The sequence below is a fragment of the Gouania willdenowi genome, chromosome 6, assembly GCF_900634775.1.
Source record: "Gouania willdenowi chromosome 6, fGouWil2.1, whole genome shotgun sequence".
In the NCBI taxonomy this organism is placed as follows: Eukaryota; Metazoa; Chordata; class Actinopteri; order Blenniiformes; family Gobiesocidae; genus Gouania; species Gouania willdenowi.
Genome location: NC_041049.1, coordinates 69,977,691 through 70,003,007, shown reverse-complemented (window position 1 = coordinate 70,003,007; position 25,317 = coordinate 69,977,691). Strand labels below are relative to the sequence as shown.

Here is a 25,317-nt window from a genome sequence, read left to right as displayed (position 1 = left end):
GTCACAACTGGCACTCTTCAATTGAACAGCTAAGTACTGTTATTATTAGCTGTTGGTTGGAGGGAACGTCAGTCAAACAGTGGTTACTTCCAAGTTGAACATGTCACTGTGCAGTTGTGTGTGTGTGTATGCGTCCACTTTGGAGGTTAAGATTACACACACACATATCAGGTGTTTCCACTGAACCATTGCGTTAGATTTTGGCATTCTGTCAACCTGCAGTGGCACTTGACTCTCTTACAAAACAGGCATCTGAGTAGGAACCTAAAAGTGTATAACTGTGGCAGCGTCCAGTGATCTGAATGTGTGTTAGAAAGCTAACTTTAAATCTATTTAGCAGGCCAAAAGGTATTGTTTACATCTAACTAAACATTTTTAACAAGTTTATTTCCCAAAAAATATTTAATTAATACACTCCTGATGAAAATACTAAGACCCATTTCAAAAGTGCTTTGAGAGGCGATTGAGAGCATTTAGTAATGGATGGCAATACAAATGAACATCAGTCCTCTTTTTATGACACTTTAATTTATGTTTTATGGGGGTTTTCATTGTTTTTGATCAGCTGATGAACAGCCTATTTCATCTAAATTGTTGTTTTCAATAAATTGCTTTCGGTTTGATCTCTTGCTCCCATTTCTTCTTTTTGCATTTAGTAGCTCTACTTAGAATCCCCTTAAAGTGTAAGTACAGCCTGAAACCTCTTTTTTCTGCTGAATACATATATAATCAGGTATAAAGTAATGTATTTTATTGATCCTATTCCCATTTTCACATTTTAGTCAAAGTATTAAAAGAGTAACTAAACCTTAAACCCACTTTTTCCTGCTAAATACAGTATGTATTTTGTTATTAAGTAGTGCTGTTGATTGATTGTAGTCCAACTTTTATCATTTTAGTAAAAGTATTTGAATTTTTACGTATTTAGTTGTAAAATGTCAGAGTTAGTGGTCTCTAAGGGTTGAACGTCGGCTATTACAATTGAGTTTTGCTATTGGCTGAGGAATACTTCACTGTTCGCGCCGCCCCTCCTATAAAAGCTGAGAAAAGGGAGGAGGGTTTTCTCCAATCACAGCCCTCAGTGAGCATTGATTGACAGTTTTAATGATCAAGTTTAATGCTTCGTGTGAAACAGCCCGCTACAGCGGTGATGTTTTTGACTCTGTGCTTCTATAAAAAACAGATATAGTGTGTATCCCTGTCTGTTTCTGCATGTGCGCAAACATGAATGTACTTCTTGCTGCTGTGTCTATATGTGTGTGTTTGTGAGTAGATCAGAGACAGTTTGTGAGTGATATAGCGTCTGTGGGGCTGTGTGTGCTGTGTGCTTATGCTTGTGGGCTGTGTATTGTAGTTAAGCAGACATCGCTCTGTCTCTGCCAGCACTGACCGGCTACCTGGCTGGGCGTGTCTTACTGCTACAGCAGTAATGCCCATAATCAAGACATTTTTTTTAATTTACCCCCTAGTAACCGGTCAGCAGAAAGCAGGGGTTTAGTTACTCTTTAAATTTAGCGTTTTTAGTCGCAAAATGTCAGAGTTACTGCCCTCTATGGGTTGATATTAAATCAAGGACGTCACTAACCATCACTGTTGGCCCCGCCCATCCGATTAAAGATGGGAGGAGGCACTGGTTTCCTCAGTGGACATTGATTGACAGCTCCATGTAAAACTGTGCAGAGCTGTGGGGGCGGGGCTGCTGTGACTGGGTGTGTCTTAACTACTCTAGGAGCAACGCACATAATCAAGGCATTTTTGAATTTCCCCCCCAGTGGCAGGTCAGCAAAAACACAATCTTGTTTGACAGTTTGGAAAAGTATTAGCAGCACCATGCTAGCTTGATTCAATAAGCTAACTGCCAGGGAAACGTGTGGCTGCCATCATCAACATTTATGTCAAAATTTAGAAAAATTACCAATCTGAGCATTAACACAGGCTTGAAAACAAAATTCATTTAGTAGATTTTCCCATCAATATAGCAAAATTTAGTTATCTTTTTGTGTTTTTCAAAAACACACTTAATGAAAGTGTTTTTGTGATATTTTTCTGTTCTTGTTGTCATTTTGTGTCTTTTGTATACAGTAATTTGTTGTTTTTGTGGTAATGTTGTGTGTTTAAGTGGTTGTTTAGTGTGTCTTTGTTATGTATTTATTTTATCTTTTTGTGGTTCTGTTGTTACTTTTTGTAATTTTCTTGCCCTTTTGTGCCTTATGCTGTCATTTTCTGTGTTTCTGGGAGTTTTGTATATTATGTTGTATGCTGTTATGTTATAACTTCCAACTTCCTGAATCACAATTTTGTTTTGAGGGCCGCACAAAATTAGACCGAGGGCCGCATGTGGCCTAGTGCCACCAGTTGCATATGTCTGTCTTAAACAGACATATGCAATGTACGATAAATGTACGATAAATATTCATAGAGATATGGAAAGTTTTGTTTTTTTGACACTTGACGCGACCTTGACCTTGACATTTTGGATCCAAAAAAGGTCGACCGCACATCCTTGACTTTGTCCTTATGAGATGACATACGTGTCATTAGTGCTGCATTAATAGTCTGGGAGGAGTTCTAGGACAAAGGAGATGCGGAAGAAAAATAATAAGAAGAATTACTACAATTACAATAACCACCATATATTCATATAGATAAGTCCTCAAGTTGTAAATGCCATCCATCTCCTATACGGTCTTCTCCTGTTAAGGTCACAGGGCTCAGGAACTGATCCTTGTTTACTCGAAGTGGAAATGACATTTATTGTGGTGAACTAAAACCTTTCAACTAAATCTAATTAAATCTCATCTTCTCTTTTCTCAAACAGTGTTTTTCCTCTTGTGGATTTAAACTGTGAACCACTATGAAAGGTTTTGGCTGATTTTATCTTGCCGTCATGAGGAATGAGCAGTCCTTGCCAATTACTACAATGAGTGTTGAAGAGAAGTAGGGCAATGAAAGGCAGATAAGACGATTTAGAGGTCAGCTGATATGTGGCATGCATGCAATGCAGCACAGCACTCCCAGAGACACCCCGACATCCTCAAACGATGAACCGTGAGCATCCACTGAGTGTTAATGGGTAACGATGGATTTTAAATAAGGATGTTCATGGTTAACCGTTTACCGTTAACAAAAACTTTGGCTGATTAATACAAACGGTTGATTTTTTTTATTTTTACATTTAGCTACTTACAGCGTCCCTACAGCTTCAGTCAAATTAAATTCTAGACTTTTTATTACCATTTGAAAATTAATAAGACTAACTACACAGTAAACACAAGTGCGGAAGAAAAAAAAAAAATCCCAATCACTCAAAACGCACAAGACGACTAGAAAAATAACCAGAAAACTGTGAAACAAGAAAATAAATAAATAAAACCATTAAGAAAAGCCTTTAGGAAAAATCTTTGTTAGAAAGGTAGTTTTCATAAAACTTTAGTCTTCCCCGTGTTGTTAAAAGTTGCTGCAAACATGACGCGCATCTGCACAGAATCCCACTGCAACTACGTCACCCCCAATTTCCACTGGATGCGGCTGCGCTGCGCTACGTCACCACCTCACCACCGGAGCTGATAGGTTTCCACTTTCGTCTATGTGTTCATTTCCACCAGGTCCGCTGCGCTGCGTGTCTGCTCCTTCACAGCTGAGGTAGTCCGGTGCCCTCCGCCAGAAATACGCAGGGCTTCTATTACTGGCAGACACCGGAGCACGACGCATCAATCAGCACAGAGCAAATGAAGCTAAATAGGAAATTAGGCACGTATTCCGCAATAAAATACTTTTCAAAATAAAACACTTCAGATTATATTTCAAGTAACTACATCACCAAAACATCATAATGTGTAAAAATTCACATTCACTACATTGTTTCCTCTCATACTCTAACTACACTGTAAACTGCAACAACTTTGATTTAGTTCATGTTTTACTGGTGCAGTTTTATCTCTTCTCTGTTGGTAAAAAATGTGTCTATGACAAATCCAGAGTCCAACCTTCTTGTTCTCCTTTGTTAGGAACACTGACCTGTTTATCTGTTTATTGTTGCGTTTAGAACACACACATCTAACTGCGTTCTCGCACGATTATATAAATATTGTGAGAACTGCTCTGTCCGGACGGCGGACAGCGGGGCAAAACCAGATCGGTGCCGTGGCGCAGTGGAGACGTATCCATTAGAAACCCCCAGTCACTGTTTGTGGATGGTTCCACTGTCGTGATTCCGCAATCTTGCGATAAAACATATATTTAAAAAAAGAAAACAAATGTTAGAATTTATTTTGAAATGTGAGACTAATTACAACCATGAAAATACTTATGTTAAAATTTAAGACTTTTGAAACATTGATTTAAGACATTTTAACGACAAATAAGGCCTTATTTTTAGATTCATCAATTTAATGCATTTATAACTTTCTAAGGATCAGCGGGAACATCGTACTTATGTCAGTATACTCATTTTAAAAATCAGGTCCCAATATGACAGAAATACCTCTGCATGTTTTAAGACAATATCACACATTTAGACGCTATTTTTCCCCTGAACACAGTAGAGTGAATGTTGAGTAAATATACCAAACAGACGAATGTGTCAAATCTCACCATTAGTCCAGTCAGAATCCACCACTATAATCACTCTGTTGGGGAATTTGAGCCAAAACTTAAGGGTGATTCACCGGGTGGCGGTAATTAAAGGATTTACCAGGGTTGAGGTCAAATACATTTTTAAGTTACAATTACCTTTTCAATTACCTATGTTCATTTACAATTAAATTACGATGACCAGCATTTTTTTCCATTACAATTAAATTGCTATTATTTTTTATCCTCAGAAAGTCATTTACAATTACGTTCTCAATTACTAAAGTTCAATTATAAATAATTACTATTGTTGAGCCTGAAATAAAAACCTAATAAAAGTTAACTTTCCTCTTGTGTTAGCTTTCTGTTAGCATTTCTTATGATACAGCTGTAAAATACACTTAAAACAAATATCATTTAATTTCTTTCCCATCTATTGGTTACATTGTTAGGCTTTCTAATCAATGACAATATAGGTTTTAATATTTTTGGTGTGGACGTCTGAGCCTTTTTTGTGTCAGTGTACCCCTAGATTTCAGAGTTTAAGAAATCTAGGGGTACAATGTGGAAAGCTTGATCTGAAACATATTTTAATAATTGTTAACTATGTGTGTAGATCTGTACATAGAACTATAACATGTTTAGCATTAAATTCTAAATGACATTTTTAATAGATATTTCATGGCAATTACGATTACAAAGTCAATTATCTGAACTTTATTACAATTTAATTACTATTATGACAGTAACAGATTTTTCAAATTACAATGACAATTATGAATCAATCCCATTTCCATTGTATTTTTACCATAAAAACAACAGGCTGTGTGGCCATTGTCGTCTGCGTTAAACCTGCTAAAAACTCTTTATTTTAATGAGTTTCCTCAAACATCCCGACACGTCTGCCTGTATTAACTGCTTTCTGTATATTTTACGATGTTTTTACTCGTGCTCAGGTCTATGTCCCGGTTTCCGTAGTGTCAATTGACGCATATAAATCATAAAGTTAATAACAGTAGTCGACTCAATTAAACCTATTTAGCATGTTTGGCACAATTTCAGAAGGTTTAATAGCCAGTCAAGTCATAAAAGTAAGGAAAGGCGGTTAAAAAAAGGAATTTGGGTAAACTGACACGAGAAAAAAAATCAGTGTACAATGAAACAGAATCTGAGTTCCTATTAGCAGTTAATAATCGGCTAATGAGGGTCAGTAATCGGTCATAAAACAATTTTTTAATGAAAATGATAAAGTCAGCGTACAAAGCAAGAGGAAGCCATGTTTTACTCCTTGAGATGATCTTTGACAATCAGTATTATTGCTTGTTTTTTATTGTATTTGTTAAATCAGTAAATAAAATGCATGAAACTTTATCAATTCGGTAATTGAGGATGATTAAAAAGGCTTCCGATCTTCCTGTTGCGTTGTACACGTAACTGTAGTGTGATAAAGAAAAAGGAAGGGTGGTAAAAGCTGATCCTGTTACTGCGTACTGAGTGCCATTCAAGCTGGATTCCCTTTGGGAGAGAAAGGAGAGAAGATGGAAGAGCAGCAGAGACAGAGAGGCACAGAGGAGGAAAGAAAACAAACACACAGCATTAAAGCCAAGACTTTAAGGTCCTGTACTACAAAGCTAGATTACCTATCGAGCTAACTTCTGGGATTTAATCAGTGTGTGCTGTCCTACGAAGCTGGCTAACTTCTTACGGAGCTAAATTACCATGGTAACTTAGGCTGAATGACTAACCTGGTTGGGACTAGGTTTTGTTCTGGATAAGATCTGAGCGAGTACTAAAGCTCCACCTCCTGACCAATCAGTTCTCTTAGAAAATAACCTGTCCAATAAAAGGAGGATCATTGTGAACACGTCGCTGTGTAGATCTGATGTGACGCTGACAGGAGAGAGAATATTTACACATCAATGAAATCCATTAATTTACCAATGACATCCTATAGGAAATATATAGATTTATATCTGATGGACTGATAAAGTAAAATAAGTAAAATAAGTTATCTGATAAAGCCTGTGTGTATCGGACGCTTTCAGACCGATTAATTAATTAATTAATTAATTAATTAATTAATTAATTAATTAATTAATGTATTTTGTGGAGACGCTGAGAGCCTCAGTCCTGTAGATAATATAAATATAAATATATTCCACCTTATGATGTAGGCTGATCTGTATGAACGCAGCATCAGAGACACAGACAAGGTAAAAGTGAAACTGATCAGAGTGTCTGTTTATTCTATTTATAATCTCACTAATTTAATCATTACCACTCATCAATTCTTGCATTAATTGATTCCTGATTTTACTGCAGCAAGTGTTGTTTTTCGTCTGAATTATGGATTTTAATTCTTCATATTTTCAAAGAACTATTCTTCAAATGTGACGTAAATTGCTCTACAGTTTCTCAGTGATTGTGATTGGTCTGACGTTGTAATCTCCTCCTCTGTCACTAGAGCGCGCACATAGCCAGGCTAGAATCAACACACTTAACTTAGCGAGTTGTAATCTAGATTCATAGGACAGCTTCTGTCTGACAGAGAATGTTTGGTTAGGTGAAGCTAACTGAGATTAATCCAGGATATAATTATCTAGCTTCGTAGTATAGGTTCTAAATGGAGGGAGAGAGAAAGACGTCATGTCATGGTGAACATGTGCCTGAGTGTGAGGAGACTGAAAACACTGATGATGATGATGATGATGATGATGATGCTGATGATGCTGATGACAGGAAACAAGAGGATGATAGCTAATGCTGTGTGAGTGTGTGTGTGTGTCAGGGTCAATTATAATTGTAACAGTGTAATTGATAATTAATTACAGTTATGGTGGAATTATAATTGTAATGTTAAAAAATGTTGCTGTTGTAATTGTAATTAAACTGTAATTGAGTTCAGATAATTGACTTTATAATTGTAATTGTCATGAAAATTCTATAAAAATGGTCAATTATAATTTGACAAAAAACTATAGAACCATGCTACAGTTCTAGACATATGTAATTAACAATTATTAAAATATATTTTATGTCAAGTTTTCCCACATTTTACCATTTAAAAAAAAAGAAAAGATTGAAATCTAGGGATATACTGACACAAAAAAGGCTCAGACGCCCACACTAAAAATATTAAAACCTATATTTTCATTGATTATGAAGCCTAACAAGGCAATCAATAGATAGGAAATAAATTAGATGATAGATATTTGTTTTTAGTGTATTTTACAGCTGATTTAGGACCTGTTAGCATAAGAGATGCTAACAGAAAGCTAACACAAGATGAGGGTTATTTATTTCAGGCACAGTAATTGTGATTGATTGTAATTGAACTTTAGTAATTCAGAACACAATGTAATTGACATTCTGAGGATAAAAAAATAATTGTAATTTAATTGTATTTGGAAAAAATACTGCTCACTGTAATTGTACTAGTATTGTAATTGAACATGGGTAAATTAAAATGTAATTGTAACTGAAAAATGTAAGCGACCCCAACCCTGTGTGTGTGTTTATGGAGCTTTGACCCCCCACAGGCAGTGCTTACATCTCCAGGACCGTCTTGAGTTGCTCCAGTTTGGATTTCTTCTCCTCGATCTCACAGTCGTTGTGCTGGCCCAGCTCCAGCAGCAGGAGGCGGGCGATATCCAGCACTTCCTGGGAACAAACGGACCTCACGCAGTGAATGCTGCGCCGTATCGTACACTCAATGACACCATGCGCTAAATGGGATGTTTCTGACTGATATTAAAACTTTGTTCTGCCACATAGACCAAACAAAAACAAGCTGACTTCATTTTGTTGCCACAGTCTTGGTCCCAGTTGAATTTTTGCTACAACACTTGAGCTGAACTTGTTTTGCTGAGCTTCGTGAGAACTATTTAATTATTGGTCATGTCAGTGTGATTTGTGTTGTTTTTAGTTGTAGTCTTGGTAAGATGATGAAAGCACTGTGTGAGTGTACATGCCAGTCGAGAAAGAAGAAACAAACAAACAGGAAGCCGTGACTGAGCGTGGGAAACAAATACGTGATCAGAAAGGGGCTTTTCTCACCTGCAGCTGTTTGGGCTTTTTAAGCTTCAGCTTTCCTGTTTTGTATCCACCATATTTCTCAAACAATTCAAAGAAGCTGTAGAATCAACAAAAGGAAAACGTCAGGATTAAAAAAAACACGACTGCACAGCCCTGTGAACATGCCAGGTTTCTGTTACATTTTCACTTTTAAAGACCGCTCTATCTACACCTAATGTTACATTCAGGTACTTTTACAAATACCTGGTCGTACAAATATGCACATCTTGGAAGATATTGGCTTTGTTGCTTTCTAGCAGTACTGTCTGTTGGAATAGTGGGTATCAACATACTGTAGCTAACATTGGCTTTGCACTATTTACTCCTAAAGTGCTCCATTTTTAGAGGAAGTAGTTACACTTCCTCTAAAAGTGTAACAACTTATAAGAACACATCAACACAATCAGCAGATGCCTCTGAGGAAGACTGCCGTTAAGCAGTGAAACATCAAAGTAAACCTCAGGGAAAAAAATCTGTCAGTCTGACCAAGGGTTGGGGTCAATTATTATTGTAATCATGTAATTAATAATAAATTATAATTATGGTGTAATTATAATTGTAATTTGAAAAATCTATTGCTGTCGTAATTGTAATGAAATTGTAAATCCGATAATTGACTTTGTAATTGTAATTGCCATAATAATTCTATAAAAAGTATCATTTAATGCAAAACTGGGGAACCATGTTACAGTTCTACACATACTGTATGTAGTTCATCATTAAAATATGATTCATGTCAAGCTTTCCCACATTTTACCATTAAAAAAAAAAATGTAATCGAGGGGTTTACTGACAAAAAAATGCTAAGGAACCACAACAAAAATATTTAAACCTAGATTTTCATTTATTAGGAATCCTAGCAAGGTAATCAACAGATTGGAAATAAATTAGATGATAGATATTTATTCAAGTGTATTTGACAGCTGATTAAGGACCTGTTATCATTAGATATGCTAACAGAAAGCTAACATAAGAGGAAGGTTGATTTTTATTAAGTTATTTATTTCAGGCTCAGTAATTGTGAATAAAAAAATAACTGTAACTGAATTGCAATTGGAAGAAATGCTGGTAAGTGTAATCTTAATTGAACATGGGTAATTGAAAACCTAATCGTAACTGAAAAATGTAATTGACGCCAACCCTGGTCTGACCTTTCTTTCTTTTTTGTCAGATTTGCTTAAATCGATGTCAGATCACTGTTGCTACTGAGGGACAGAAGAGGAAACGTGTCGAGCACTCACAGAGGATGTCGGACCTCCATTTTCATCTTCTGCTTTGGTGTACGATCTCCATGCCTGATGATGGCTATAACACAGCGCAGCTCCATCCTGAAGAATGTTAACGAGACAAACTCAAACAAATGCTCTGTGTCTAAAAGCATAAAACAAACAAACAAACAAACAACAGGAGGGGGAGAGAGTCAAGGACACCACAAGATCAGACACACAACACATGTTTAGACCATAGACTGTAAAAAGAATGGACGGGACAAGCTCCCCAGTGGAGTGAAGCTTTTATTGTTAGAGCTCCCCCTGCTGACTGGCTGCAGTATAGGTCATAAACCCCGCCTCCTCAGTTATAACAGATGGGATGTGGGTCAAACTGTAAAGTTAAAATACTCGTCAGACATTTTTTTTTCCAAAGCTAAACTCTGCTGTGATCATTAGTTATTATCACCCTATATTGTGTTCAAATGCTAATTTTTCTGTGAAGTTCATTTTAAATAAGTTATTTGAGGTTGAGAAACAGGATTTTACATCATATTACGATGATTGACAGCCGCGGATCTTGCGTAGCTCTTTTTTGAGCTGTTAAAATAAGTTGTTCTGCAGTAAACTGTCCTGTGGAATCTAAGGGATCTTTGCAGTTTTTTCGGTAAGTAAAAAAAGTGCGATTTATGTGTCATTGGGTGGTTAAAGTCATTATCTGGCTAGCGAACATGTAAGCAGTCTAAAGTTAGCCGAAATGTTGTCAAGCTAGGTTACAGCATGAATTATCTTTATTTTATTTTTACATGAGCGAACCTAGTAACTGACATGTTATGTTTCTTGATATTGCTATATCAGAATCAGAATCAACTTCATTGGCCATGTAATGTATGTTATACACACAAGGAATTTGACTTGGTGAACTGTGCTCTCTCTAACAACGTTAACAATCAACTAGAAAAAATATAAACAAATATTTGTGTGATTGAAATTGTATTCAAAACCAAATCATAGATGTGGTTCATTGACCATACATTTATGTAAGCAAAAATAAATAAGTCTGTTAAGGTCTCAAAAAAAATACTTATGTTCTTGGCGTAGCTGGGCAGTACGCTAAATGGGCGGGGTGTGTTGCCAGAGCTCCTCCCGCCAGACCCTACTGCGCAGACTCTGGTTCCAAATAACGTCAAATTTGCAAGATGGCAGCGCCGTATTTTGGCTTCAAGAACGTTGAGTGGGAACAGCTACAGTGTACGCCCACTGGATTAGATGTACATACATGGTCCCTGAGGTTGTTGGGACAATGGGGATGTCTTCAGCTTCCATCGGGATGGACCAGGGGATGTGAAACTGGGGAGCCAACTCCCTCATTACCAGGTTCCTAAAAGAAAATGACAGCAAAAGTCAATCCGGACAGCCTGCTTCATCGAATTCTGGCTCAACCGTTCGTACACTCAGATCTGAGCGTACGATGTGTGTTTGACCAAATTCACGCAATTGTCAGTATCAATCAATTATGACGTGATGGTACGCTACGATCATATCTCACATCAGGTCTGACCTTGTAGTACACAAACCTGAGTGTGTGGATTTGTGCTACAGCACAGAAAAATCGATGTGAGACTGAAAATAAAGTATTAAACAAACCTCCACTGTCATTTAAGCATAAGCAGACAAACATTCAGAACACATCTAAACGGATTATTAAAACAAAATAAAATACATTTAAAAAATTACACGTTATTACTGATACCTGCACTTTTTTGGTTTTCCTTCAATAAATGCACGGACACACCCTACTACCGCACAATACGTATCACACACCTGGATCAACAGGAGCGCTGCGTCGGCTCTGTATTGGAACAGCGTGGGAACGCCGTTGCATACATACAGAGGAAGGATTTTAACCTGTTTTGCACTACATTGTGTAGGTGAATGGAGTGATGTCTGATGTACCAGTGCTGCGTGAGGAGCTAAAGCCAAACCAGTGGCAGCACAGCCTCCACTGAGGCTTTTTAAGGGATTCTTTCATTTTTTTTTTTTTATATTTAATTTATTGCTTTTGGCGTTCGGACAACTGAGGCCAATAAACAATATATTTCTTCCACTTTTTCTTGACGAAAATGTAAATAATTTTCTTGATCAAATAGCAGGGATTTGGGCTTTTAGGCTGTTAACGAGTAAAATTTCATTTAAACCACCAGGAGGCATTGGTTATGTTAGTTATTGAGAATTTAATTCAAACCTCAGTCTGAGTCTGTTCAGAAACGCTGTTCACTGCCTCCATTATTCTCTTCCACATAGTGTTTAAAATGAGCTCCTTAAATTCCAGTTTTCACAGTTTTCAGGATGCTAATTTTCATCTCGAAATGTTTATTTCCTTACCATTTTTTTTTTTACCTCAGTGGGCGGAGCCTCCAAAGCAGGAATATTTGTGGGTGTAACATGTTACACTGGCATTGGTCAGATGCAAATGTTTCATAAGTGCCACGTTGGTCCTGTCGTACCGCACACTCAGATTTGTGCCCGTTTTCACGCAAGGTTGATAAATGAGGGCCAAAAAGAGCAAATGTTCACAACAGGAAACGATGCGCCTGTGCTCTACTGATGAGGATTCAGATCTCGAGTACTTTTACCCACCCCAGGACTTTGGCACAGTCGTCGTAGTATTTCATGGAGTTTTTCACAAAACTGAAACCATTAACGTCACAGACAAAGGAATGGCCGTTGGCTCTGAGCAGGTCGAACCCACACACAGTTTGCTGAAAATAAAACAAAGGGAAAGTAAATGAACACTGAAAACAATACATTTGGAAACAGCTGACAAACGTAGATCGACAAAAAACTACTGCTTTTTTTACTTGTCTCAGACACACATGGATCTTAAAGGGCCGAAAAAATCTCTTTATGTTTTTTTTTTTTACAGTGACATACATTCCTTTAGCCTCATTCAGAGGTCCAACGTTGAAAAAGTTCTGTTTCCTCCCTCCATTGTTATTCCACATTTTTTAAAAAGTCAGCTCCAAACAGGCCAGTTCGATATTTCTCACGTTGTGATGTCACAAAGCAGAATCTCCTCCTCCTGACAATCCTGGCTTCTCCTACTCTACATAAGAATGTGAGCTCTGATAATGATTTATTGCTGCTGCTGTGATAAACACACGCTGAAGCAGCGTTTGAAGTAGTGTGTGTGTTTACGCCTACTCATGCATATGCATGAAGGCCCAAAAAACAGCCTGTTTTTAGGAGCACTCTGAAAGTGACTTTTCAGAGGCCTAAAACTCTGGAAAACAGGCGAGTTTGGGAAAATGAACCGCAAACACTATGTTGTTAGGGTTCTTAGAACAAATGGAGTTAAAAATAGCATAATACTGGACCTTTAAACAGTTACCTGCCACAACTGAATTCCGTGTTTACCTTAAAGGCTAAGCAGACCTTACGGGCCACCAGTTTCTCCATGGCGGTCAGCATGACCGGATATCGGATCTCCTTCCCCTCGCTGTCTCTCTCTACCTTTCCATCCAGTGCTGGAGATTTCCTGGCCTCAGCGTGTGCATAGTCAGGTCCCACAGTGTAAACCTGAAGTAAGACATACACGTCAAAATCAATGCTTTTCCACATTTGAACCAAAGCATAAAGCTTGATCAGATATGAGCCGTAGCGGCCAGATACTCCCACAGGTATGACACCTGAAAGGAAGTCACCTTCACGTCGGTTCCGTCTGTTGGCATGAACTCCTCGTAAATGTAAGATCCAGTTTTGCGGACGCTGGTTTCTGGAGAGTAAACACTGCTACGACTTCCAATCTGCAACAAAGACAGAAGCACTTATAGAGACACGTGTTACGGTGAAATTTACGGTTACCTCGTCTTTGACTTGAAAACACACTCTGTGGTGATAAATGATGAAGACCAGACAGGAGAGATGATGAAGTAATAAAAAATGATTTAATCTAAACTAAACAAAAAGGTACAAAGCGGGATAGACAAAGCAGTGGTCTCCCTTGGCCAAGGGAGAGACGCGAAGAAGAAGGACCCAAAAGTTCCTTTCACACACATTTATACCCCACTGTCCCACCTCCCCCCTTCCACCGACAACAAAGAAGAGACCAGGGGGGGACACCTTCGATGTCGGGGTGAAAGTTAGATGTGTGTGTGTGTGTGTGAGTGTGTGTGTGTGTATGTGTATATCGTGTGTGTGTGTGTGTGTGGTGGATGTGTGTGTTGTGGATGTATGTGTGTGTGTGTGTATGTGTTGTGGATGTATGTGTGTGTGTGTGTGTGTGTGTGTGTTGTGGATGTATGTGTGTGTGTGTGGTGGATGTATGTGTTGTGGATGTATGTGTGTGATGTGTGTGTGTGTGTGTATGTGTGTGTAATGGCTACCCCCAAGGAGAAGCAGAAGAAGAAGAGAAAACAGGCACAGAGTTAAAAAACAAATTATCCCCTTAATCATACACACATGACAAATATAAATGTATCATTAAACATTATTAGATAATTTGCTACGACACACGTTAAACACCTTTTGGATCCGACCCAGCCTTGCAAACACAGACAACACTTTGTATTTTTCTAGAAACCTGAAGAGGTTTCTCATCTGATCACATTTATGATACAAATGTAATTTTTTAAAAGCCTCAAGCAGTCATTAAATAACTCTGTGACATGTGGGGTGTGTACTGTGATGCTGTAATGCAAGGATGGACAACTGTGATCACGGCCACAAAAATGTGACTGATCCGAGGGCCACCTCATAGGAATTTCATCCCAGCATTATCTGAAGATTAATGTAGGTAACAATAATGGGTTCAGTCTTTTTTGTTGTAATTTTGCATATTTTTCTCTCATTTTGTGCTTGTTTGTACATTATTGGAGTCGCTATTTGCATTTGTTTGGTCATTTTCCATGTTTTTGGAGTCATTTTGGGTATTTCTGTTGTCGCTTTGTTCATTTTTCTGTTATCTTGTCGTCCTTTTGTGTAGTCCTTTGTGATTTTGTATGTTTTTTGAGTAATTGTTTTGCATTTTTGCTGTTTTTTAATGTTTTTAATAGTCATTTGGTGCATTTAAAGGGCTGTATACATTTAAAACAAGGGCCGAATGTGGTTCCTGGGCTGCCAATTGCTCATGTTTGCTGTAATGTGTCCAAGTATGACTGGCTATAACAATAACATCCTGCATTCTTTTAATTAGTTTGTCAAGTGTGGGAAAGAAAAAGGGGGATCTACAAAATATCAAGCAGACAGTTGATGATGATGATTTGGGCTTGATTGATATGCTGTTATTTCCACCAAAGTAGTCCAAAGGTGCTTTACATTATCAGCACATTCACGCACCAATTGGACAGTCAACCATTGGGAGCAACGTCGGGTTTAGGCTGTGTTCAAAATGTCATACTAATGTACTACTCATACTTAGTGTGACATCAAAATTAGTATATGGTGCGTACACAATAGATTGTATAAAAATAAATATCTGATTGTATACTTTAACGGGACGTTTTTTAAGTCTGCACAGGGGGGAACACTACTCATACTCAATGCCCCATAATGCATTGCGAGTGAAATGTAAAATGGTCCTGGGACCGGTTTCAAGTTAAATAACAACCCCTTTTCAAAACAAAAGCATCTCTTCTTGTCTTCCATCAGTTTTTTTAACGCTTTTGTAAATAGGGCTCTTGTTTTGAAGTTAAAATGAAGTTTTGTCAGTAGCACAATGGCGGGGTCTCGGAAATTCTCCAAAATGTTGGCATGAAACGGGTTTCCGCAAGGTTTATGGATCAAATGAGCACATGTTGATATTCTACTTGGTCATTTTCTCACTTAAAATGTTTTCAGAACTTTCAAAGGTGGAGAATCAACAGAGATATTTAGCCTCAGTGTTTTTCAGGTTTTTGTCGTAGGTTCGAAACTTGGAAGTATGCCTCAGTGGGAAATGGTCATCATCCTAATTATACCTATAGTATACAGTAGATCAGTGGTTCTCAAACTTTTTTGACTCAAGTACCCCCTTTCTCTTAGTTTTGAATGCAAGTACCCCCTTATGACTGACCTCTACATTTTGCTCAGAATTCTGTGATGAACATAACGATGTAATAAATGAGTGACGATACATTTTAGATTATCTCATTTTGTATACACACCCCTATTTGAAAAACACTGTAGTAGACAATAAATACTCAGTGAGTTTATAGTGTATAATACTGACCCAGGGCATTTTGAACACAACCAATGTCTTGGCCAAGGACACAAAGACAGGCATAGTCTGAGGATCAAACCCCCAACTTCTCAATCAGGAGACTTTTGTTCTTTTTAAAGGAGCGTTACCTTCCTAAAGAGCCTCTGGCTGCCTCCTCCAGCAGAGGTTGGGTAGTAGATGTAGACGTTGTGGTCCTCTGCACACACGGGCTTCTCAACAAAGGGTTTGGAGAACACTTCTCCATTGACTTCCACATGGTCCTCCCCCTCCACCAGGCTACACTCTACATAGGGACAAAATGTTTGTTTTCAATGCAATCAACAATAGAGATTTAAATCTCATTCGGGAAAGTTAAGTCCTTTTTTTTTTCATTTCCTAAACATCTGGCTTACCTTCTGGATTGTCGGGGTCTCGGTTCAACACAGCGTAGCGAGGCAGGTCGATGCCTTCCTCCTTCAGGATCCGGTACACCTCCCTCCTGAGAGAATCAAACACTGTTACACCCTCTGTGAACAACAGCCATGGAAAATGTACACAACACAAGTTAGTTAGTGTACACAGACGTCAACTAAGGAGGTATTTGATCGTTTTAGATTCCCTTTATTTGATAGGGACATCACAATTACAATGGAAACCCAGATGTATTGTTTTGAGTGTTTTAACACGTGCTAATTTAAAACACCTGTCCACAGGAGGATTTTAAAAAGGTTAAAAGTAACAGAAATAATATGAAAGTGAGGAGGAATATGCACTGGACAAAAGATTACATAAAGAAAAGCAATATTCAAAGTTAAATACAGTCATTATAGGGCAGAGGCAACACGGACAAGCAAGAAACAGATAAAACTATTCATGTTTTGATTTTAGCCATTTTTGAGTCAATTTTTTAAAGCATCGTCACTCGTCTCTGATTTTAAATGCGTTTGTAGAGTTCCACAGTTTTGCTCCTTTTATGGAGAGAGCAGATTCACCAAAATAAGTCCTGCATCTTGGGACAAGGAAGTCCCCTGTAAAACACATTCTAACTATCATTTAAAAAAAAAAAAAAAAACATTCCCAGATTAGACAGTTTGGTGTGATTCTCGTTTCACCAGCATGGTGAACTCAGCTGATCTAAAGGTAAAAAAGACCTGCTCATCTATGAAGGTAGATGATATAAAAGCAACAGGAACGTATCAAACAACCACATCAAACCCTGAAACAGAATCTACACCCATGCAAAACATTGATCAGGTAAAGACTGGAAAATCATCTGGATTTCTTATGTGATTTTAATGTGGGTTAGAAAATGAATTATCTATCTATAAAAGCAAGGAACCTCTGTGTGTGTGTGTGTGTGTCCCTCAAATATCTCTGTGAACCAGGCACAGATTGACCTGAGACTTTCAACATGGCTGCAGCTTGGTTAAAAAATGTGCAACGTTGGATTTGTTTGGACTGCAATGACACCGTTAATGAATTATTTCATAAAATTGTCCACTGGGAGCGGACAATTTTATAACATCTTAGAACTGATGACATCATCACTGAGGATTGAGCCTTTGCTGGCTTTGATCATGCAGAACAGTTGGCCCGGTTAGAGGCAGCTGGTGGGCGCACCGGAGCCAATCACTCTGTGGGCAGGGGGGCACAAGGTGGACGGTGTCCGGCTGGGGGCAACCTGTCCCGGGCGGAGGCGCCGCAGCGGCCCGAGGCTCGGTCCACGTGCAAGTGTGATTAATTCAGAATTAAATTAGCATTAGGAATTGAGTGTTTACAAGGTAATTTTAAAGAGGATTTAACTTTTATTCTGAATTAAAGAGGAATTAAAGCTCCCATGTAAACCATCCATGAAAAAGCTACTTAACCTCACACTTTTCTATAGCAAAACGTACTTCTTGCGGGCACTGCACTAGTAAATTATAAATAAAGATACTCATGGATCTAGATTATGTCTACCAGATGTGTCAAACTAAAGGCCTGAGGGCCAAATTTGTCCCATCAGAAAGGCTGGTCCAGCATCCAGAATTATTTTGTAAATTTTTACAACTGTAAAGAGCGTAACTTTATCAATATTAGACCGCTGGTAAAAAAAATCCGATTTGGCCCAGTAAGGAACACAAAGAGCCAGCTGTGGTTCCTCGCCTGTAAGTTTGACAACACTAATGTAGATAACGGAGAGTGTGGAGATGCAAACTTCTCACATTATGACTCTTAAAGCTGAAATCATCTCCAGCTCATTTCTGTGCTCCATTAACCCCGACAGTCAACAGATCTCTTTAAAACAGACCTCAGCCATTAGGATTAAATCACTTCTACAGGGATTAAAGTAAGATACAACTTGTACCTCATAAATAGTGACCTGTGAGTGTACAATGTATCCAGCCTCACTGTACCTGTCCTGGATGAAGTATTGCATATTGAGATCATTGATGAGCAGAGGATTCCTGAGTTTGGCGTATTCCACAGCTTTGTCCAAAGGAAAACCTGAAAAATCAAATATGGATTAGAATTATAAAATTGTATTATATCAATGAAGCTTATACTTATATTGGAAGCCATGATGCCTTTTAGCACAAAGATGTGATAAATCCCAAATAAAAATCTATTTGAAACTCAATTACATGTTTGATTTCTAATTTTTCTATTATGTGTTCATATAAATGAATGTTTCTATATAACACGTATATTTATGGTGGAAAGTTACCTGATGACATTTATATGAATGGAGGAAACTAATATTCTTGACCAAATCTCAAACTGCAGAAATTCTGTCATTAATTTACAAGGAGGAACTTACTATTGGTTCCTTATAAATATGAATGCACACATGGAAAAACTTGAAAAAAAAAATAGCAAATTTTACATTTGAAAAAACAGTTGCATTAGTGCATTTCTCTCAATTCAGTACACTGTCAAAACTGTTTAATAAATAATATCATGTGTGAAGTTAAGTTCTGTGATGCAAATACTGCACATGAAGCAAATTACCTTAGAAAATCCACAAAAGCAACTGAGTATCAAATGTAAATTTACAAAGTTGCATACATAATTTTCATTAGTGCATAAATATTTACATGTAAACCCTTTTTGGTTTAAAATCTCAGATTAAAATATATCTATATTTTTCTTAAAATGTTTGTATTTTCAGTGCCTCTTCTAGGAATCATCATATTCCAGGGACTTTTGATCATCATCTGTCTCTTCTAAACACTCTTTACGACTAAAGCTGAATGCACATGACTTTACCTTTGGAGTGGAAGGAGATGAGGCAGTCGCAGAGGGGCCACCTCTCCACTGGTTCCTCCAGAATCACCTCCTCTGGAAAAATGACCATGTCAATGTAGTCAAACTTACAAAGACGCTCCAAGATCTGAGTCATGGGCTTGGACTTGGACTTCTTCATCATGGCACATATACCAACCACAATCTGTCGCTCCGAGGGCTGAGAGAGGAAACAGAGATGATTGTTTAGGAAAGTTATTAAAATAAAAGACAAGTGAGCAAAAAAAAAGAGCTTAAAGTCCATCCAATTATGTTTCAAGATTATTTCGATGACAAGCTGCAAACTACGAGCCCTATTCTCACGTCTGGACGCCTCTCTCATGCGCGTATTTTCCAGTCCAGGTTCCTGACACTCCCACTGCGCGTAAATCAACCAAAAGCATGTAGTTTGTGAATGAAGGCGGTCAGAAGCAAAGGAGGCGGACTGGGCTATGATGTCATTATTTTTGGGCTGTCTAGAAATCACGGAACATGGAGTCTTCCCAAAGCTTGTAAATGTCATTGAAATCCGCGAAAATGATAACGCACACTTTTAATTTGAAACGCCTTCATTGAAAAACAATGTAACAAGTTGATTTGATCAGATTACTGATGAGATTACTAATCAGATTACTGCAGTGTGAGGAACGGACACATTTTTCTGTCTGAGCCACAGTTAAAATCTCTATTTTTCCCCTCATACTAATGACACACTCATGTGTGTTTGTGTGGAAAGCCTGATATTATGAACTTTTTACATTCCTGCATTCAGAAATGATCAGCACCCATTAGTCGTCGTCATCATCAAAATCATCATCTGTCATTAATGCTTCACTTGTTATTTACTCTTGTAGTGGATCAAACTTACTACATTATACACAGAGTTAAAACAGTTTAATCAGTCTGACGACTGTCAGTTTCATTGTAATGAGCAGCAGCAGCTGATACGTGGACCGTGGCACACACACAGCTGATCAGCTCTGCGACACAACACCTACCGCCCTCACATGATAAGGAGTGGACGACACGAGTAAAATATAATGAAATGTAACACATTTTATCCAGTCAATAACTGGTAAATGTGAACATGTTAGAGATGCTGATGGTCAATCTAGTGGCCTGCTTGTAGCCACCCCCCACCACCCCCGTCACAGTGTCACTTTGGATAGATTCTTTCTGGGAGTCTCTTCTGCAATAGAGTCCGTGTGGCCTCAAATGTAACTAAGTCCAAACTTCTGGTGCTATATAATGTTTCACCTTCTCGGGCGCTGCACTTATTCCAGGTTCAGAAGAACGTAAGAAGAAAAGACGGGAGAATACGTGTGAGGCTAGATTTGAATGGGAACGCCCACATTCCAGGGCCGCTCCACCCAGCCAAAAACAGCGTTGCTGCGCAGCTTCTCTGACTTAGGTGCATGGGAGAATAGAGCCCTATAACTTTGCCTCGGCTGAAGGTTTCTTAACATGAATAATCATTTCCAAAGAAAAATTTGAGTTAGTAGGAGAATTTCAGAAAATCTTCTCATTTTGAATTAAAAAAAGTACTTTATTTTAATTTAAATAGCATTTTTATGTTTCTTCTTTTTGTATTTAAATACTTTATTTCAGTACTTTCATTACATTCATAGTTTTTCCACATTTTCTATTTAAAAAAAAAAAGGAAGATAAAGGCCAACTTGTCATTTGGTCACATGGGCCATTATTTGAGAATCACCACTAGATCCAACTTCATCTTTTCAGCAACTTTATTTCAGCACTTTAATCCCTAACAATTAGCATCCTCTGGTTGATCATAACAATAATGCTAATCAAAAACCGACTCCTTAATAAATAACCAAACAATGGTTGTTTTTCTGTTTTGTCCTTTGCTTGTCTTTTGATGTGAATATTTTTCTTTTACCTGTTTTCTGCTCCGTTTCAATTTGTTGCTGTCTTAATGTTCCTTTATTTTGTTTTGATTTTATTTTTTCTCCCTCTTTAGTTAAAGTTTAATTGTTATATCGAAAGCCCTCTTCTTCAAGCCCCTTGATGGTTTTTTGGGGGTTTCCCCTTGGCATGCCTCTAAAGTGTATTGATTTCTGTTAATGACTGTCCACTGTTGATATTAAATTTCGTTGCATTTAAAAAATAAATAAATAAATAAAAACATGTCAGTAGTAGAAAAAGGATCCCATGCAGATTACATATATCATAGTAGACGTAGAGTTTATTAGTCACTGGTTTACAGAAGGAATTCAATGTGTACCAAAGGCAGTACACAAAGGTTTTGTTTTTTTTTTTTTTACATGCCAGGGAACTCATAACTGTTTACTTTGTGCACTGTTCTCATACCATGCTCCGCTGTCCGCTTCCACTGCTTCTAAATAAAACTTTCTTCTTTAAATAACCGAGACATTCAAGTTCCTCCTGCTTGTAACTGACCAACCAATACAAAACGTGTTGTATTATTGTGAGTGTATTGTACATATTGTGAGAATTACACTTAGTGCAGAAAAGTATCAGAACGCGAGACAACTGCTTTAAGACATGGGTCAAACTGACCCGTTATCATCAGATATGCTAACAGAAAGCTAACACAAGAGGAATGTTAAGGTTTATGGGCTTATTTATTTCAGGTTTGTTATTTGTGATTAATTGAATTTGAACTTTAGTAATTGAGAAGGTAATTGTGATTGACTTTCTGGGGAAAAATCCTAATTTGAATTGGAAAAAATGTCAGCAATTGTAATTGTAACTGACTTTCAGTAGAAAAATAATCCTAATTTTAATTGCATTTGGAAAAAATGTCAGTGACTGTAATCATAATTGAGTTGTAATTGAAAATGGATAATTGTAGTTGTAATTATAATTGAAAAATGTAATTGACTCCAACCCTACACTATAGTTTTTACTACTGTTTGTACTTTGTACTACTACACAACTGTTCTATGGCTTTATAACCTTGGTACGTGTAAACAACAGTCACCTACCGACTCGTCCACATCCTCATCCATCTCCTCTTCTCTGAACACCTCAGTCTTTAATCCCGCCTCCATTTGGACCGTGGAGCCAATCGCAATCTCAGCGATGTCCCCGTAGCGTCTTTCTTCTTCCTCCTGCATTGGCTCCGGTCCGCCGCAGGATTCAGACATCAAAAAATGCACCAGTGTAACATGACAGGGATAGAGTGGGCGGCGGCTTGACCACCTGCTTCTGAGTAGTTTGACACCTTAAAGCCTACTGATACTGTGGAGAGGGTGTGCTGGTGCCTCAGAGCTGACTGATAACAACTCTGACACAGTTTCACTCTGAGGTAGAAAACAAAAGGACAGCCGTGTGTTCATGTGGGTGAGATTCAGTCAGCACTCAGGAGCTTTGGTTGGAGTTCTGTTGTAGCTACGCAGCCTTTCTTCTGTTCGTGCACTGGTCAACAAAACCAGCTCATTTTCTTCTTGCCCTGGGAAAAAAGAGAATGGATAAGAAACTGGTTGAACAACTACTTATTAACAGACACGATAACACATTGATAAAGCAGCACAAAGGCGTCTTTTGACATCTAATATTTGTGAAATGAACACAAGCAGCATTGCATCAGGTGAGAAGTAGAAACCAAACTGAATTTTACACACACAAAAAAAATACTGATCAGTTTTCTCTATTACTGTTTTTCCCATTGCTTTATGATCAATATTCATAATGTATAAGAAAGGAAAACGATCGATCAATCTCATCAATCATCTATACTTAAAGACTACCTGCTTTACATTATTTTTATTTTCTCTTTGCTAAACATTTATTAAGAAATAACTTGGGATGCACCGAAATGAAAATTCTTGGCAGAAACCAAAAACTGAAATATATTATTAAACAAATTATAAGTCCCATAGCATTTATGACTCTGAAAGAATGTGTACTAATCTCACTAAAGTTAAAACATTACAATTGTATAAATTATTATTAAAGCTTCAAAGAACAAATCAATCAAAAATATGAAAATATTTATTTAGCACTGACATTCCAACAATGCAAAATATAAGGTAAAAATAATAATATTGTACAGGCCTATAACTGACTGAGCTTCTGAAAGTTGTCAAATTAAATATGGTTTCTCATTAAAACACAAAATGCATTGAAGTTCTTGATGGAAATCAGCTTCTTAGCGTTATTTATTATCCAAGCATGTTCTTAGAGACACACATAGGGCCTTATAAATTTAATACAGTTTAATTTTTTTCGCAATTTTTTTAAATTCTGTTTTTTTTTAGAAATATTTATCATTTTTAAAAGAAAATATTAGTTTTTAACTCCTGTGAGGGAACAAAATAAATACTAATAAATGAAAAAAATTCATAGATAAACAAAAATATATGTCAAAAATACAGTAAGATACAATTAAAAGGTAGATATAAGTTGTAGTGACATGGATTATTAATAAAAGTGACAAAGCACAAACACAAAAAACTATCCAGCGAGCTAAACTGACATATGAGGAGGGAATAATGATCCAAGCAGGGGAAGTCATTAGAATCAAAATGATAATTCAACCACTTTGTGTTTAAACTCTCCTTTAAATAGAGAGGGAAGGTAATTAGGAAATGAGGAAAACAGGAGTGGAAACAGGAGGAGGGAACCTCTATACGCCCACACACACAGGGGCTGTGTCCGAATATTCCCTCCTATCTCCTTTCCTATGCACTTTTTCATAACCCTGTGGATGACGTCATGGGGTTGAGGAAAGGTGTTAGGAGAGAAGTTAGGAAAAGGCCATCACGTTTGTTTTAACAATCAGACGCACTTCCACTAAGTGACGTAATAATCCGACCGCCGCGAAGGTTAGTGACGTCTGCCGTGGTGAAAAAAGAGGCTACAAGGAGTGAAACTAAAAGAATGTCACATTGAGAATGGTTGCTCACACTCACCTTCCACTCACTAATATGAATTCTGTTGAAGAAAACATAATGTGGCTAAAAATGTCTCTGATCCCTTTTTCTAGCACCACAGAGAGTCTGTTTCATATCAGTTATAATTTGATCATATGTCTTAAATATAACAAGATATAAATTTTATATTATTGCATTGGTAACTTTAATGATCTCTGTCCCTTGTCGGTCATCGTGAGTTTCCGTAAGCGTTTGGGTGTGTGTGTCCCTTGTAATGTTGTCGCCGCAAGGAATTGTGTGTCAGCATTATCGCGTCTCCTTTGGTAAAGGATGCATCAGTGTTTCCTAGGCTAAAGGAGGTTACAAAGGAAGCATTGAGCCTCCTTTCCTCAGCTTAAAGTGAACTTGAACACTCCTTATCATGGCCACCACTTAAACACTTCCGGGGGTTAAGGAACAGTGGTTAGGAAAGAAGAGTGGAAAGAAACACAGTGAAAAGGACAAAACAAAATATACAACAAATCAACATGAACAAAAACTGGATCAACAGAAACAAAATCACATAAAACTGATAGTAAACCCCACCGGGACTTGAACTGATACTTTCACAGATAAATGCAAAAACTACCCAAATCATTAAAGTCCAAACCAATCATAAAACTATTTAATGTTGTTTTTTTTTCATGTATTTGAATAGCTCAATCTGAAAAAAGTGAAGATTTTTCATAATATGGCTCACATAGGTTGTTTTTTTTAAGCTGGTTTATGGCTGTTAAAGCAATAAGAGTGGAGAAACACTATCTAATGCACATACATGAGCAAATGGTTTCCACCATGGGAACAACTTTACCATGACAACATGAGCTACTCTGCCCCTCTGTGTTGTGTATACATTAAAAAGAGTCAAGTTACCCTTTCAGGCAGTCACTAAATATCACAGTTTTAACACAATAGCTAAATTATGCAATGTTTTCTATTCTAGTCATTACTGTAACTTGGGTTACAATATTCAATCAGATTAAATCAGAATGAAATAAAGAAAACCTAAGTTTAGAAGTTGTTTATCAACCAGTAATTTATTTTCTATAACTGCTTATCCTGTGTCAAGCCATAGGGGCATCTTCTGGAACTTAACCAATGTGAGATTGGCTGAAAACCTGCC

General features: G+C 37.5%; 1 protein-coding gene across 15 annotated transcripts in view; it reads right to left on the bottom strand.

The window, feature by feature from the left end:
- LOC114464410 (inositol hexakisphosphate and diphosphoinositol-pentakisphosphate kinase 2-like) overlaps positions 1-25,317 on the bottom strand; it is a 76,970-nt gene that overhangs the window by 40,631 nt on the left and 11,022 nt on the right. For 10 of the 15 annotated variants that reach the window (XM_028448540.1, XM_028448547.1, XM_028448550.1 and 7 more), the window contains exons 2-13: positions 22,266-22,732; positions 19,282-19,477; positions 18,429-18,519; positions 16,446-16,531; positions 16,182-16,336; positions 13,544-13,660; positions 13,272-13,433; positions 12,495-12,616; positions 11,134-11,235; positions 9,888-9,974; positions 8,629-8,704; positions 8,123-8,232 (exon numbers count right to left, since the gene is read on the bottom strand). In XM_028448540.1, coding sequence (XP_028304341.1) covers positions 8,123-8,232; positions 8,629-8,704; positions 9,888-9,974; positions 11,134-11,235; positions 12,495-12,616; positions 13,272-13,433; positions 13,544-13,660; positions 16,182-16,336; positions 16,446-16,531; positions 18,429-18,519; positions 19,282-19,477; positions 22,266-22,427 — 1,466 coding nt within the window. In that variant the 5' untranslated portion in view covers positions 22,428-22,732. The remainder of the gene's footprint in view (positions 1-8,122; positions 8,233-8,628; positions 8,705-9,887; positions 9,975-11,133; positions 11,236-12,494; positions 12,617-13,271; positions 13,434-13,543; positions 13,661-16,181; positions 16,337-16,445; positions 16,532-18,428; positions 18,520-19,281; positions 19,478-22,265; positions 22,733-25,317) is intronic. The other 5 variants (XM_028448541.1, XM_028448548.1, XM_028448543.1 and 2 more) reach the window with 1 other exon arrangement.